Raw genomic sequence first — 17,749 nt, forward strand, 5'->3', positions numbered from 1 at the left:
TAAACATACATAATATGTATGTTTAGGCAGCAAACCTCCATACAAAACCCCAAAATATAAAAAAAAGATATAAAACGTTCTTTATTCTCAGCAGTTATTGTCTGAGTAAAATAGCAGTTTCTTCCTTCTTCAGTTATAGTCACAACATTAAAACTTGAAAAAACACAATGTAATACATTATGAGCACCATACATAACAAGGAAAACCAAAGGCCTTCATTTCTTTTAGGCCTCCAAGGTCATTCAGCCTTCAACCATACCAACAAGCCTGACTTTTAACTCCTTGGAAAATACAGCACTGGGCAATTCAGCCGTGTGAAACATAAGAAGGACAAAAGAAATTCAATAAAAATGTGATTCTAACTGACAAACTTCAATAACTACCTCATGATTTCTTTGGTGAATCTACACTCGCTGGATAATTTATTAGGTTCAGGCACCCAGACAAGAACTGTTTTTATTTTTGATGGCTGAGGTTCAAGAAGCTGCTGGAAACATTCCTCAGGGACTTTGGTTCATGTTATTATGACAGCATCAGACAGCTGCTTCCTGATTGTGGGTCCCGTCCTGCTCAGCTGGGCCAAGATCAGCGGCTTAACCTGAAGAAATTCGCAACCAGGACACGGCACATGAAGGGAAGGTCAGCAACAGCACCGTGGCCTTCACATGATGCTCGACTAGTGCTGAACCTGAAACACTCAATCCAGCCTCTCTGGCATCAAACCAAATCACAGCAAGTAACACTTAATCTGTTCCTAATAAAATGGCTGCTTAAACTGAGTGCACATCTCTACCTAGTGGGGAGCTACAGTTTTGACATTTAACTCACTGTGAACTCTTTTCTCAGAGTGCTCTTCACATGTTGCATAACTGAAGAGGAGGGGAAAAGTTTTTGTCCTTCATCCCTCTGACAATCAGACTGCTTTAAAAACAGTTAAGGAAGAAATTCATTTTCCTCCTTCTGCCTGTTTCTGCACTTATGTTAATGTCACATAAACACACAAATGAATCCAGCTTAAAAATGCAGATAATAAAAAAGTTGTTCATCAGCTCAGAAACCCTCTGCTGATGTTTCACTTTCCCAATCTTGCTTCATGTGTTCGGCTTCTAATGTGAACTCTACTGAAGAGCATCGAAACAGATGAGAAACAGTCATCTGCTTTTATGCTTTGTTCATTGTTATTCCTGCAGCTCTTTGTGGGGCCCAGGAAGGGAATTATGTTTAGGTGCTGTCCTAAAACCTTTTATTCAGACACATTTATGTCTCAGTCCCACAGCTGGCATGATAATGTCAGACTTCAAATACAGATAGAATTTCCCAGCAGTCAAAGGCCCAGAGATTAATAGTAGCAGCTGTTGTTCTTGGCTGCCCCAACATAAGAATGGGTGGGGTTTTATTTATTTATTTATTTATTTTTAAAACAGTGTGATCTGTTTCCAACGCGGAATGTAATTTCTTGGAAATTAAAACAGAATGGACCTCAACTGTCCAGTTTGAATATTTTAATCCCATGTGATCAAAGTACACATGTAACGGAAACAAATGATTTACCCCAAATAGAAAGTGAAAGATATAAAGACATGAGTTTATCAGATTGTCACGGTCTGGGTGGCAGACCATGGGGATGTGGGGAAGTAGGACCCAAAATGCAGGACTCTTGTGATGAAAAAGTGTCTTAAAGGCAAACAATAAATCCCCGTAAACTCCCGCTTCGTGTCCCTGCGCCCGTGCTCTGTGCTCCGTGTCTCCGTTCCCTGTGTACAATCCGTTCGCTGCTTCCTCGTTTCCTCCTGGGAAACACACACAAAGGCAATACTTTCACACAGCGGCACACTAGCACTTACTTCACACAGTTGCTTAGAAACTGACGGGAAGTCACGCAACAATCCAGCATCCTGTTCAGTTGCAGGTGTGTGATCCTCGACCTTGGGTGTGGCCAGCCTTTCAACGGGAACAACCCTCCCTCCAGGCCTGGTGTGCCAGGAAAACCAGGACACTACACACACACACACACACACACACACACACACACACACACACACACACACACACACACACACACACCAGTCAGTACACAGGAAAACAAGGGACAGCAGCACCAAACACACACCATCAAACATTAACAAGTCCATAGACTGCTCATGAACCCTGGGTCGCTCAGAGCCGGGTCCCTGACACAAATGAATCGGGGATTCACTGACAACATGCTGTCTCTGTGTGATGTATCAGGAAGTCAAGGATAGTGGATACACCGGATGGAAGAAGGATAGGGAGAGGCTGGTGTGGCAGAGGAGGATGTCGGGGAGAGTGTGAGACTGAGGCAGATGATCCTCTGTGGTGAACCCTAAAGGGAGCAGCTCAAAGGAGAAGTTGTTTATCATTTTACACCTCATTGAACTGCATATACATTTCTAAAGTTTTAATGAGTTTCATTTCCTTTTATAGTGTGTAGCCTTTACATATTTGTATACTTCATATTTTCTGATATCTGTATGTCATATATTTATAGCACACTATTGTATTCTTAGTTCTTGCCACACACTATCAATGAGTGAAAAATATGTTGATCCTGTGTATGTCCAGGCAGATCTGACATAAAGCTGACTTTTGACTTAAAGTTTAACACTTAAAGAGTTGGGTTCAGTTATATTCCCCAACTTTTCTTTCTTTTTATTTTTGCTGTTGAGTAATCCCATTTTAATATTAATTTTATACTGTTGCTGACTCATCCATTGCATATTATGGAGATAGCCAAAGATGGTCTGCTATGAAATGGGACAAGCTGGAACCCGTGTGTGCTTATTTTAATAAACAAACTTAGATTATCAACATACAATGATGGCTTCTGTCTTATAAAGATGATCCAAAGAATATGTGCCCCAGTTTAGGTGACTGAAATTCCAGGATTTTATTTGGATTTTATTTAGCATCAGTTAGCATGTATGTTCCCATACAGTCTGTGGATGCAGCTGATAGCTCATAACTTAGCACTCAACTGTCTTTTCCAGGTATGCTCACCTCAGGCTCCATGAAACCAACATGGTGATGGTCATAAATGTGACATAAAATAAGGAGTTAAAAAATGATTGGGGTAAAGTATACACATCCATCTTTTATATGCTGCCTGTCAGCTCAGATGGAGATGAAGCTATAAGCATTTATTTGATATAACCTCAATAATCAGCTGTGTAAAAAAGCATAATGGATCCAGTCATAACTGAAGTCACACAGATTAATTGAGTTTAATGTTTTAAACATGTGATCACAACACGGTAGTTACACAGTATTTTGTCATCACTTATCACACAGTTCCTAAGATGATTAAACTGTATTAATCTGAAACTGCATATGTAATTGTCTCATTGTCTGTCTCTAGGTTTGTCAAATCTCCTTTAAAACAGAATGCATCCTTATCTTCATTTCTTCACTTCTTATTTAAAGGGATGTAAATGTTTTATATGGAATCATTTTTGTTAGTTTTTTTTTTTTTTAATCAGAATTTGAGGTAGGGGAAACTCAGTGATCAGTAACTGCTGCAGACATGCAGTACACACTGGAATAAGAAAAAAATACAGATCAAATCATTCATATATTGAGACAAAAGACTACAAAGAACCCCCTCTTCATAAAAACTTTCTGACTTAACATTCATTCTTATAGTTGCACTGGTTGTTATAATCACTGATAAGCTATTAAGCAGTTTAAAGATTATGATGTGAAACAAACAGTGTTGGGGAGAAACGGAATACATGTACCACCGTTACGTATTTAAAATACAAAATATGAGTAACTGTATTCCGTTATAGTTACCGTTTAAAAAGGTGGTATTCAGAATACAGCTACTTTGCTGAAATAAAGGGATTACACGGCGGTACTTTCCTTTTTCATATGTTCGGCTATGCCCTTTGCTATTTTTGGTTTCCACGCCTCAAACAAATCATGCATTAAGAGGCTCTAATGCCTGTGTCTCAATCTCGCGGCCCATGTCACCCCTACTTGCGGCTGCATAATTACATGAAGAAATATTTTAAAAAATTATTCACAAAAATGATTTAATATAAAGGCAATAGGCAGAGTGTTACAGGCATAGCCCTAAAGAATGTAAGTAAGTAAGTAAAGTTAATTTATTAAGCGCTTTTCATAGACAGGTAGTCACAAAGCGCTGTACACAAAGATTAAAATAAACAGTATGATAAATAGCAAAATGCACAATATACGCAATATAATAAATAATGTAGCTTCATGGGCAGTGTAGTCCGTGCTGCAGGGAGAATGGACTGTCATACCGTTATGTGTCTGTGAGCGAGGGAGGGAGAAAAAGGAAAAGTACGAGTTGTCACCGAGCAGAAGCGGGAGATGGAAGCATGTAAATATAATAATAACCACTGCAGCCAAAAAGAGTGCCTGACGAGCCCAGTTCTAAGTAAGCTATTAAGACTCGGCTGTACACTTTTTTTTGTGTTTTTCTCCGAAACAATAAATTCAGTTGGAGCAGCCTTTCAACGCCTCTCTCTGTCTCTCGCTAGCAAAGTTGACCCAGACAACAAAGTAAAGCTAGTTTTCAGCTACGAGCCGCCACAGAACCCGACATATTAGCCAGATGTCCCTTTACTACGGTTCGGAGCCGTGAACCTGTTCTATATACGCGCAGAATAGTTTTCGATACGAGAGCGCTGCAAAAAGTGCGGACTTACCTAATGTCAACCTACTGTTACTTATTTTATATTAAGATTTAAAAATCTAGTCGGTATTGGTATGGCGAGTAACCTTCAGTAAAAGTCATAATTCACACAGCAATAGTACATTCATGTAGTTGTAAAAAGCATGATAATATATTAAGTATTCCAAAGTATTCAGAATACTTTACTCTCATTGAGTAACGTAACGGAATATGTTACAAAATACATTTTGGGTCATGTATTCTGTAATCTGTAGTGGAATACATTTTAAAAGTAACCTTCCCAACACTGGAAACAAAAGCTAAATCAGTAGAAACAGTTCAAATCTGAACACACTCTCTTCCTCCTACCCCGTTATATTAATATGAAGCTGAAGGAGAAGATGCATTTCAGTATTCAAATGGACACACTGTTTTCGACCACCTCTGGATCCAGGTATGTGTATGGCAGGTCCAAACTTGAGTTTCTGGCTTTGATGTCTGCACTCAGCTTTTTGAGCTCTTCTTGGAATTCTTTTATCTTCAGGAGAGGAAACCTTTCAGTGAAATGTTTCTCTGGGTACTGGCCAAGAAAAATCTGTTGACATCAATATGAAATCAATGGGAGATTGTGTTTTGGTTTCACTGTCACGCCAATCAAATATGTAACTCTAGTAACATTTTAATGTATTTTACATAAAATAAACATAAATGTAATGACATACATTTTTCATATGGTCTTTGGTGAGTACTTACACTATCAGAGGACTGCTTGCTGAGTAGCCATACGGTGGCCATGGCATGCACTGTTGTGTTAACACTGGGAAATGTCTCCAGTATTGTTTTCTCAGTTGTTGTCCCCTTTTCTTTTGGTGGGGCAAGTTCCATGGTAGTAGGACTGTTGGGCATCCAGCCACCAAAGTCATACTGCATTGGAGAAGTAACGGATACATCATTTATAGGATTTGAAGGATAGTTTTTAAGTCTGATGGCATTAACCATTGGATCCCAATGTACCAGATAGTCCCCAAATATAAGAGGTTGTTTTCTGAGGTGTTTAACATCTAGGTTCATCCATCAAGTCTAACATCCTGGTATCCATGAGGTTTAGCCAAGTTAAACATTAGCAGGTAGTTAGGTAGCAAGAGCCCATCTAAAGATGTGGCACCATGCTCTGACTGACTAAAAACTAAATAGCAGCCATGTTTAGTAAAGTCATGCTACTTAACCAATAATGATTTGCTACCTGGTGGCTAGCTACAGAGCTATGGTTAGGCTAATATAAACACATAAGGCACAGGGAAGATGAATGTGCAAAAAGTCTTACTGGGATACCACAGAATTGTATCATGACGGTGGAAGACCCACGAGCTATGTTGCTTTTGTTTTTGATGGAGCAATGTCTGAACTATAGGTCATGTGGAGGGGAAGCTGGCCAAACAAATGAATTTATGAACAAGGCAGATAAATACAAAATACTAGACTGGGTAGGCAATGAGAAAGATGATCCTGTTAAGTTGCTGGTTAAATGTGATAATTAGATCAGCCAAAGAAAAAAATAAGAGAATGACTTGCTTTAGGGTGTGCAACAAGCTTAGGACTGCTGGGTGAGGACTGGTACACCCTGTCTCAGGGAAGAATCTCTGAGCCCTAACCAACTAGATGAGGCAGAATTGTTGTTTTTACACAAGCTCAATAATAAGTTCATATAATAACTGTTAAACCAGTTCCCAAACTCTGAAAAGTATATTTAGAATTGGTGGCTAGCTTTTAAGTTAGTCAGCTCAAGTTAACCCATTGTTTGCCATATAATTTCAAACACTACAATGTTTCAGTGGTTAGGTCTTTTAGTGTGGAGAAGGTGAGTGCAATATATAATGACATCTTGTTTCTGAGTCATGGCAGACAGAAGATGCTGAAAATTGATCACATTTCAGATAGATAGATAAACAGAGTTAGTTAAACTACAGACATGTCTTGAAAACCTGTACTTAGGACTGCTGGGTGAGGAGTGGTACACCCAGCCTCAGGTGAGAAACTGTAATTAGATTACAGTTGCAATTGTATAGTTACTTGCATTACAAAAATGCAATGCTGCAATGGGCAGCATTCATTTTAAGAAAAGTAATAATTAATGTGTAATACATTACTTCTTTTGAGTAAGGACCCCAACACTGGTGTTTAACATACAATATAAAGCACCTTGAGGTGAGAGTTATGATTCTGCCCTTTATGAATACTATTGAAATAAACTGAAAAACATTTAAAATCCACTGCATGATTTTCTATGAACTTTAAGGTTTATTAATATTTTGGAAGTTAAATTATGAACTACTTGAATGACCTTATGATTTAAAATGTGAGCTGTGGCCTACAAAAGGTGTGGGGGGGTGGCTGTAGCTCAGGAGGTAGAGCAGGTCATTTACTGATTGGAAGGTTGATGCCAAATAACCGTGACATGCAGACTAGGGGGGAGCAAGGGATCTAAGATATTAACCCCAAGTTGCTCTCCGATGCATCCATCTGAGAATGAATGAATGAATTGGTGAATGTGGCATGCTGTAGAGAGTGCTTTGAGTACTCTGGAAGAGTAGAAAAGCATATAAGAATCAGTCCATTTACCATTTACAAAAATGGTCATGAGTGTAGTACACAAATGAGTGGACAATAAATGGGATTCCAGTTGGAAATAGCTGTACTTACTTGCTGCTTCCATGTTCACAAGGCAAAGTGCAATTGTGATCATAGAATACATTAAGTATTATATTAGCTGTTGATGGAGTTGTATAAATTCTTTCGCAAACCTCAAAAGTTAGTGGAGTTTACCTATCCAAAAGTGATGCATGGAGGACAGAGAAAATCTGACCAGTACACCATCACTGATAATCAGGATAAATTAAAATGCTTCACCTGTCCAGAGTTTACAGCTGAGTGCTGGGCAGAGCAAGTGAAGATCACCATGGTGACAAACTTGACCATCTCATCCACAGTGGTGAATTTCTGTGGAATTCCTGAAAATATGAAAGAATAAGTTATGAATAATGTCAATATTAAATATAATATAATATACAATGAAAACATTATCAGCACCTGTGCTTTCCTGTGAAAGGAATCCATACTGAAAAATTTCTTTAATCCAGTTCTGCAGTTCTGTATCTTCCTGGACCTCAGCATCAGTCTTGTAGTAGAAGGCAAGTGTTGACTTCACAAACCTTTGATGAAATTGAGACACATTCAAATATGTTCCTAGTTTCATTGTAGGTTTCTAAACACATTTCTAAAAAGCTATTATGCATAACAGATGATTATCAAATAATGACATGCAAAACATCCCTGGTTGAATTCTAAGCTTATAAACACATTAACAGATTAAGTTCACAAATTGTCTGAAGCTCATTTGAACTTGATAATTACAATATTTTCTCCTCTGATTGATATTACTTCCCACCCCTGACACTGAGTACTATACTGAGGAAAAATAATGACTGGGAAGCCATCGGGAATAATTTTCATTTGTTTTGGCATCCATCTCAAAGTGCAATACCTCATTTACCAGGGTGTGAAGCATGGTCTTGGAATGAACTTCAAAATAAATGAAAGTTATTCTATAATTATATGTATGTTGGGTCAGACAAAGTAGTGATAGAACCTGCTGATGATTTCCCAAAGCTGGAGTCCATCATCCCTGTAGTAGAAGTTTGGCACATCTTTCAGTCCACGTTCCGCAATATCATCTGGGATACAGAGGGAGCTGTAGGTCAGTGTGGACAGTGATCTTCTCAGGATTGTGAGGGCACCCTCTCCACCAGAAGATGTAAACTAGAGAACAGTCAAATCTCAGTGACAAAAAAATACATGCTGGTCAAAAAAAACATTTGTTTGTCTTTTCTTCTGTTTATACCTTAGCAAAAGTTCCACCTTTAGATATTAGGAGCATCCGAGCTAAGAAGTTGATGTTCAAAGTGTAGCGAGTGTGAGGTATGAGAAGCTGAGGGAAACAGAGAAATTCATTAGTAAGAAAACTACTTTTTCCTTTCTTCTGTGATTTTTTTATATTCACAAGTTTAATTCTGTGTTTCACTGCTGTATAACAAATAAGAAAGTAAAAGACTAACATCACGGTCGCAGGTTTTGTTGCTTTGCACACCATTTAGTGGTGTGTAATATCTTAGCTTTCGTACCTTGTACAGTGGATGCACCATGGGCAGGTTGCGCAGCAGTGACACTGCAAAAACCTCAGCCAGCAGGTGAGTGCGCAGCAGGTGAGCATTTAGCTCATACAGGTTGAAGTTTGCACTTCTCACAAACATCTTGGCAATCAACCAGTCATACTCAGAATCACTAGGATAAAAGATTGGGTTGTCCTCTTTTGGTTTCTGCTTCAGCTGCAGGAGAAGAAATACATGTGTTTTTCTTTTTTGTACTAGCTTTTTTTTATTCAATACTAAGCATCAAACACTTTTGTTAGATGTTGCTTGTGTAGAATATGTGTCATGTGTAACTAAACCCAAGGAGCAGACCAACTTAAATGCACAGTGCAGTGAAAAGCTTTTTTTACAGTTAAAATCTAAAGTAAAGGCACAAAAAGGAAACACACTGAGGATCTCAGACGATCTAGGGAGAGAGAGACACGGTAATTAGTGACTGGAAGGCACATGACTAGGAAAAGATCTGGATAATGAAAGAACAAATTTATAGTTACTTGTCAAACTATTACAAAGTCTTGGGTGGGGAGTTTGAGGACAGCTGGCTGAGGCAGAGAGGAACAAAGGTGAGAGATGTGGTGTGCGAGAGGCATGGCACCCCCATGCCTCTCACCAGGTAAGCAGCAAAGGGCCCTATTTGGGGATGGTGGACTGAAAACAGTGTGACAAGCAAAACATGCTGATCAAAAACCCTCAACTTCGTGATCAGTAAAGCAAACCAGGAGTATTCCAAAACAATGGGAGAGCTGGGAGAGGAGAAAACCAAGACCTGAATCCAATAAACTTGATTATCAGACAAAATAAGGTAGACAGGTTACGTTGGATGAGTGAGGAGTAACTGGCCGTTGAGGACAGTTACTTCCACAAGAGCCTCCAGTGGCCGGACCTCAGTACCGAGTTGTTTCACAAGCTAATTGTCAATTAAACTCTGCTCAGCACCAGAGTTCAAAAGCACTTGTACAGAAAGACTGCCAGTGGATAGTTGCATGGGGGACCTTCGAGTCCAGAAGACACCACTTACCAGTACCCCCACATTTACAGATTGGCACTTTCTTTTGGTTGAACCACGCAGGCGGCCAAGAAAAGGCCCACAGACCTATGTGCAGAGTCACTCCACAAACCTCTACCAGTGGTCCTTTGATGCAACCTAGCTGCATCAGCTCCCACGCAACTAGCTAATAGACTATGTGCACGTTAGCATATGCTACTTCTGGTGCGGAAACTCCTGTGGGGAGCTTTGTTTCCGGTGTCCTATTCACGCCTTGTTTACGGTCCAAAACAAGTTAAGCAAATGAATGACTCAAGCGGCGATTTACATTTCTATAGATCTCTTGGGCATTTACCCAATATATCTGTAAATGATGTTCATCGACTTGTCGATATTTTTTCCCACGCGCCTCAGAGCAAAAGAGAAAAGGGATTCAAATGTTATATTTCTCAGTATCTGTAAACAGCGGTCCCTCGTTTATCGCGGGTGTTATGTTCTAAAAATAACCAGCGATAGGTGAAATCAAGTAGCCAATTTTATTTTTTGACGGTGCAAAACGTTTCGTCGACATCGTGGACATACAGTACTGCACTTCAGAGTCACACTGCTAGCGATCGATGCAGCGATTCTGTACTGTACAGGAGAGATGTCACGGAGGAGATCGTCTACAGCGATCAGGACGCAGGACACAATGTGATGTAAAAAAAAGCATGCAAACTTGCACTAAAAAATCTGCTAAACAGCGAGGTGAAAGGTGAACCGCGTTATAGCGAGGGACCACTGTAATTTTGAAGGTAAGTCACAACGTACCCTTCATAAATACTAATGTATAGAAACCCTTACCAGCAATCATTCATTTTTTGTGTGGCTTTTTTTACGGTTTGTTAATACGCTGTGTAGGTGTGTACTTGACAAGCTGATATCGACATAATGGGGGAAACATCTGGTTTGACTATTCTTCACCTGTAGTTTGAATGCTGAACATTTGCCTGTTTAAATCATAAGACCAGTCACTATACAGAGATGTGCTTCTGAATGTGGATGATGTGTCTTCTGATTTTGTAATGCAGTTCTGCTTGTGTTGAGTGATATAAACAACTGATTGATCTAAACTCTTTAAACATCACAATTGATCATTAGATTTTTTTATGACACAACAGTGGTGAGTGTTCCCACCTTCTGCTCTTTGTAACTTAACGCGATCTTTCCGTTTTTGAGTTTTGGACATGATTTTGGAGTATATCTTCGCAGTAGCGATTGACGGCAAAGTAAAGCTACCGGAAATGTACAACCCTACATCCGGTCTCAAACCAGGAAGTTAGCATTTTCTCGTGCACAGGGTCTATAGCTAAATCCTAAAAGCTAAATTCACAAGATTCTCAAAACTCTGGTTCATCCTGTGAGGCTAACTTGTCCATCATGCATTCATGAAGGCAGAAAGGTAAAAGAAGATAGGATTCAGCCCATCTTAAAGCGTGGTCCCTAAGGGAACTAATTATTAGTGGACGCCCTGGGAGAGCTTTTAAACATCAACAAATATTGCAGAAGAAATCCTCCAGACGCTGAACTTCAACAGGTAACACACTGATGAGCAGTCAGACTGCAGCCTCCATTTCTGCCTGGTCTTGTTGAAATAGTAGAATCACTGTTGTGATTGCTTTGAAGTTTCTTTGTGCTGTTTTTCAAAAAGCTGTTGGCTTTTTGTTCATAGCTAAATATTAAGAGAAAGACCATATGTGACTCCTCATAGGTATTTGTGTAGGTGTATGGGATTGCAACTTCAGGTTTATATTGTTAAATGATATTCCTGAGACAGTGTGTTTCAGGTGGCAATTGGAGCAGTTCTTTGTGGCGAAAAGTAAAATTAACATAAAAAGTAGTAAGACAAATTCTTTTTTTTTTCCTGGGAGTACTTAACTGATGTACTGTGTTACATTTAAGAAAATATTTCTGTGTAATGTGTATAACAAACCTTAACACAAACATTTGACACACAACATGCAATTAATTTGAACAAATGCACTGTCCTTGATATGCTGCTTAGAGAGTAATGACTCTCAAAGCGGAGCCAATCAGAACTCATTGATAATCAATAAGAGAACTGATAAGGAATTGAATCCATGAAGGATAGTGATAATGGAATCTGAATCGCTAAATTCTTATTAATTCCCAACCCTAGCTAAAGCTACTGAGAACTCTTTTCTGGCACACACATTGGCAACAGGAAAAGGAATTGACTTAGTAAGAACTAATCTCTATGCAGAAGGAAAAACACAAACTAAGTCCATATATAACAGAAGCACATTGTATAAAGCAGTTTGAGTGCTCAGGTAGACTAGAAAAGTGCTATATAGGAGCCAGTTCATTTATATGTTATTGGTGTTTGTGTTCTAAGCTCACCTGAATAGCAACTGGCACTAAGTGATCAGCATTGTTTTTCCAGAGTAGGACAAGGGGGGCCGTCAAGAACTGTTTGTTCCCATTGATGGTGTTTGACTCCACTCCATCCAAAAGCTTGTAGTCACACAGGAAGATGTTACCCTTCTGTTTGAAATTTCAGAAGGAATGACAAATTATTTGACCCCATGCATTTAGTCTGGGTATTACAACTGCAAAGTAAAATTTGCCAACACAAATACCTCACCAACATGCAAGAAAGAGCAACCAGATTTCAGTCAATTTAATTTAATGGAAATTTAAATAAATAAAAAAACAAACAAACCTCTATTTCTTCTGCCAAATTATGCTGACCATCAGGGAAAACCATTTTATCCGTTACAGGTAAGTTACTAGGCAGTTGTGTACAGCGTTGGATCAACATGGGATTGGTACCATTTAGAAACTGATAGCCAAAGAACGTATCTTCCTTCCAGTGGTTACAGACGTATTCTATAAATAATACATAATTTTACTTCAATGTGTTTAAAATGCTGAAGTTTACAATTCTTCACAGCCACTGTTAATATCATAACATTTGACTGCAGGCAAAACAGGAAAATAAAAATGATCATGTCATGGACATAAATGCCAGTCAGAGTCCTAATAATATGACATATTCTATGGTCCTTTGATTACTGCTAACATTTATATCTACATGTGGGGAAATACAGGTATTTTCCTCACATATTTTTGTTGCTATAGAACAATTACCCTAATGCCCAAAATCTAATATTTAAAAAAAGCCTCTGAGTTCTTATTGTTTTATCTAAAGCTCAAATCCTTTTACACTCTATGACACTGGAAGTTTGTTTTTCAGAAAAAGGGAATTTCACTCTGTCCCTGAATAAAAACCAAGTGTCCCTGACTAGATCATTATTTTTTCAGTTGTACTTTAATATGTGCTATTATGCACTATACAATATGGTCTAATGATTGCTCATTACCTGATACTTGAGTTTTGTGGACATTTAATAGCTGCTTAATATCCTCCATACAAGTAAACTTGTTAGACTGAAGTATTCCCATCAGTCCCAGCCTTCCCAGTCTAGAAAATAAAGTCACAGTACATTTTTTCAAAAGATTGAAATGCACACACACACACACACACACACACACACACACACACACACACAACCCCGTTCAGCTATCTTAGTGAGGACCCTCATTGACATAATGGTTTCCCTAGCCCCTTACCCTAAACCTAACCATTAAAAATGAATGCCTAACCCTAACCCTTACCCTAAACCTAACCATAACCTAATTGTAACCCTGACACTAAAACCATGTTTTGAGCCTCAAAAATGGCTTTAAATGCCTTCAAAAATGTGAGGACCGGGTTGTGTGTCCTCACAAGTGACTGCTGGTTCTCACAAGTATAGTAGAATGCAGATTTCGGTCCTCACAAAGATAGCTAGACAAGAACACACACACACACACACACACACACACACACACACTCACTCTCTCTCTCTCTCTCTCTCTCTCTCTCTCTCTCTCTCGTTATCTTTAATATGACATGAGGAGTTCACCCTGTGGCTCCAATGTAGACCATCTCTGCAGTCTTAGTCAAAGAGAATCGGATGTCATAGGGGAGTGATAAAAGACTGTCTGCCTTCAGGTGGGAGATTCCCTGCTTGTCCCAGCTGGAACAAAAGACAAAAAAAACAAACATATACAACTTAAAAAAATAAAACAAAGTGTAGTGGTATGGGATTTAGAATATAGAAAACAAATGTCCTTGCTGATTAAACGTATATACACACAAGTCTATGCTTAGACCATGCACATGAAAGTTTAACCAACAAATCTGTCATTCATCAGTGTTACCTTGTCTGGATTTGTTTGTACCCTACAAACAAATTAGATCTCAAGGTATTATATTCCTTCTGGCTAACATGGTCAAATTTCATCCAAACCCAAATAATCCCTCCATCAATCCCTCTGATCCCGACCATACTATTTCTTCCCCCATTTATACATACAATGAAAAATAAAAACCTATTTAATACTCCAACAAGTTGAACAAGACACACATTATAGATTTTAAAAAAATTCTAGCAGATATCATGTGGTGGTTAAATCATCTTGCTATATCATAAATATACCTACAACTGATCGAGCCAGAGGTGGAGAAAGATTTCAGGCCTTCATTTAGTTGGTTCTCATGCGCTCATCTCTTACCTGTAGACTTCCTGTCGTTCCAGAAGCTCCTGCTGCCGACTGTAGTGACCAAGAAGTCTGTGCTTGTCTTCAATTACTGTGAGCGCTAGAAAGAACACACACACACAACAAGGTATAAACTCTTCTTAAACACAGAATGGTTTGAATTGGTCTTCCTGCTTGGTCTGTTTCATCAGTTCTGGTTACCAGTTGCTGATGTTGCTGCTTAACTGGTTTTCATTGTGTTGTTTGTTTTGTTTTAATTAACTCCAGATGTTTCTAGTCAGAGTTGATGATAAATTATAACATGATATATTATTTCCATTATTCCCACAATCTTGCACTGCAGTGTTATTTAGTTTTCAACTCCAACTGCTCTCAAGTTTAACACTGCACAGTAGAAGAAGGAATTTCTAGAACACTGCCTCAATTTAGATTTCCAACTCAAAAATAAAGACATAAAGACCTGGATGACCTCTAATTTCCTGCTTCTTAATTCAGATAAAACTGAGGTTATTGTACTCGGCCCTACAAATCAAAGAAATATGGTATCTAAGCAGATAGCTATTCTGGATGGCATTACCATGGCCTCCAATAACACTCTGAGGAACCTTGGAGTCATTTTTAACCAGGATGTCCTTCAATGCACATATTAAACAAATATGTAGGACTGCTTTCTTCCATTTGTGCAATATCTCTAAAATTAGAAACATCCTATCACAGAGTATGGATTATAGATTTATTACTTCCAGGCTGGACTACTGTAATTCATTATTATCTGGATGTCCTAAAAACTCCCTGAAAAGCCTTCAGTTAATCCAAAATGCTGCAGCAAGAGTGCTGACAGGGACTAGAAAGAGAGAGCATATTTCTCTTATATTGACTTCCCTTCATTGGCTTCCTGTTAAATCCAGAACTGAATTCAAAATCCTGCTCCTCACATACAAGGTCTTAAATAATCAGGCCCCAGCTTATCTTAATGACCTTGTAGTACCATATCACCCCATTAGAGCACTTCAACAATCAAACAAGTGCTGCTAATTGACAAAAGTTGCAGTGAATTTTCCACTGTCAGACATTTGTGACAGTTGGCATGTTTGGACTGTATATGGACTTTGTGTAGTGCAGTATAGTGGAGTGTGTACTCAGTTTTGTGTGTGTGTGTGTGTGTGTGTGTGTGTGTGTGTGTGTGTGTGTGTTGGGTGTGACTGAGTTGTGTCGGTCGGACAAAAAGCTACCAAAGGTAGACTGGAATGCAAATGCTGTCTCCAGGTGGAAAACGGCGCTTGCTGTTGATGTGGCCATTTGTCTTGTGGTGGACAGTAACTATTCTTTCAAGCATTTTCTCTCATGTTTATGATGTCTTCTAAATGAATAGCTTTATAGTGTTTTGCTTTTAATTTATTAATTTCTAACATTTCCACAAACCTGCCCCCTCTCTGAAGGACTGCACCTTGCTGTCAGTGATCCAGCGGTAGACAGGAAAGCTGTATTTCCCTCCCTCAGGAGACGTCACATCCACCTTAGCAGGATACCAAGCCTTGTTTGGGACAAGCGTCTGATTCTCTTTTTCTAGCTCTATCAGTGCTAGATGTCCAAGGGATTTTTGGCAGGACACGATAAAATGTGACACCTGGAGTAGAAGTAGTGTAGGAGACCTTAGAAACAGGTGAATACCTTTGAAAAATGTACATTAGGTCAGCATGTATCTAACTGACAATTGTATTTATTCACATGTCATTAACTTCTAGTAATCACAGTGCAGTTACTAAATAGGCAAAATTAAAAAGCACATTTCAGTTTCTGAATATTTAATGTTATAAATAAGTATATACTCTCATATAATCTGGCACAAATTTAAACATGCAGCTGGATTTAGCTTTGTTTCGAATTTTTTTATCTGATTAGTAAGGAGGGCCTCCATCCTACTTTGAAAAGTGCAACCCTTGTTTCTAACAACATGGCCAAATGTATTAAAAACCCCAAAATGTGAGTACCCACAGTTGAGGCTGTGCACTACAGCCTTTTAAGGTGGCTGTAATTAAACCACTACTTACGGAGCTCTTACTTGATCCAGAAGTCTTAGCTGATCATGAGCTGATTTCTAACCTTGTTGTGTTTATACATCACTATTGCATGTCAGGTTTTGTCTGTAAAGGTTCTCAGTCATCCAGGTCATCGTAGTCAAAGGAGTTTGCAAAGAAAAGCGTCTGGACTTCTTTAAGTTGCTTGAAGACGTTTCACCTCTCATCCGAGAAGCTTCTTCAGTTCTAAGGTCAAATGGCCGAGAGTCCCAGATTTAAACCCAGTGGGAGTATCCCCCGAAAGAGGGACAAAGGACCCCCTGGTGATCCTCTAATCACATGCGCCCAGGTGTGAAAGCGGGTGTGGGACCTAATCAGCCAGGGTTTCGGGTGAGCCCATTGTGAAACCTGGCCCCACCTTGTCATGTGAATTCCTGAGGTCAGATGGCCCAGGATGTGAGTGGGCGTTAAGGCGTCTGGGGAGGGAACTCAAAACTGGATTATAGATGGCAGACAGTTGGTGTCGTAAACCACCGCCTCTGTTCAAAGATGGTCGCTCACAGTGGACATAGATGGCCTCTTTCACTCCTCTTTCAAACCATCTGTCCTCTCTGTCCAAAATGTGAACATTGGCATCCTCGAAAGGTTTTGTCAGGTTTTGTCTTCTGTCCCACAGTTTGTGTTTCATCCAGTTTCCCTATACTCTCTTTTCTTACGTCCAAGCAGTCAGGGCAGATGGCTGCCTCTCCCTGAACCTGGTTCTGTTGGAAGTCTTCTTACTTTTATAAGGGAGTTGATTTCCTACTGCCTTTATATTACTCACAGTGGATTGTCTGTCTGTTGGGGTTTTCAACCTTACAGTAGAAACCACCCCGAGGTGACTGTTATTAAGAATTGAGTTTGTATAAATAAAATTTAAATGAATATCATACTTACTGCTCCCCTGTAGAAAGATGGCACACAGCTCCACAGGTGTGTGCGTTCACTCTCTCCATCTGTGCCGACTAACTTAATGTAGATTTTGTTAAAAGTGGAGGCACTTGACACGTTGCCAGTGAAAACGATCACCTCATAATCGCCCATTCTTACTCTTGAAAGAAGAAAAAATCCTGATGGGGAGAGAATTACAGTAACCAAAAGATGAGATGAGAAGTCATTTCAGTTTTCTCATTTATCTACATCAGTTGCAGTCCAGAGTTAGCTATCTTACCTCCACTAGTGACACCAAGATGTTACTCTGAAGAAGTTCCTTGTTGATCTAACAACTCAAAACCGA

At 39.2% G+C, this 17,749-nt stretch overlaps 1 protein-coding gene across 1 annotated transcript; it reads right to left on the reverse strand.

Annotated features, from left to right (window-relative positions):
* Window positions 1-514: 514 nt before the first annotated feature.
* Window positions 515-17,748, reverse strand: LOC100689972 (arachidonate 15-lipoxygenase B-like). The gene is made up of 18 exons (XM_025903274.1): window positions 17,684-17,748; window positions 17,410-17,582; window positions 15,878-16,082; window positions 14,471-14,555; window positions 13,819-13,932; window positions 13,234-13,334; window positions 12,573-12,739; window positions 12,251-12,394; window positions 8,839-9,042; window positions 8,559-8,645; window positions 8,307-8,476; window positions 7,748-7,869; window positions 7,568-7,668; window positions 5,414-5,584; window positions 5,103-5,255; window positions 1,870-1,996; window positions 1,618-1,790; window positions 515-598 (listed from the first exon to the last, which is right to left on the reverse strand). The coding sequence occupies exons 2-18, from the start codon at window positions 17,554-17,556 to the stop codon at window positions 515-517; spliced, it is 2,355 nt and encodes a 784-aa protein (XP_025759059.1). The 5' UTR covers window positions 17,557-17,582; window positions 17,684-17,748.
* Window position 17,749: the final 1 nt, after the last annotated feature.

Source organism: Oreochromis niloticus, linkage group LG23, assembly GCF_001858045.2.
Source record: "Oreochromis niloticus isolate F11D_XX linkage group LG23, O_niloticus_UMD_NMBU, whole genome shotgun sequence".
Classification (NCBI taxonomy): Eukaryota; Metazoa; Chordata; class Actinopteri; order Cichliformes; family Cichlidae; genus Oreochromis; species Oreochromis niloticus.

What these genes read in the sequence shown, in the direction of transcription:
- LOC100689972 (XM_025903274.1), bottom strand. Translation starts at nt 17,556, where the DNA reads ATGGGCGATTATGAGGTGATCGTTTTCACTGGCAACGTGTCAAGTGCC. An exon ending in GTCTACATTGGAGCCACAGG is followed by an intron (nt 13,335 to 13,818) that starts GTGAACTCCTCA and finishes TTTATTTTCTAG; the next exon opens with ACTGGGAAGGCTGGGACTGA. An exon ending in CAGCTGTAAACTCTGGACAG is followed by an intron (nt 5,585 to 7,567) that starts GTGAAGCATTTT and finishes TCTCCAATGCAG; the next exon opens with TATGACTTTGGTGGCTGGAT.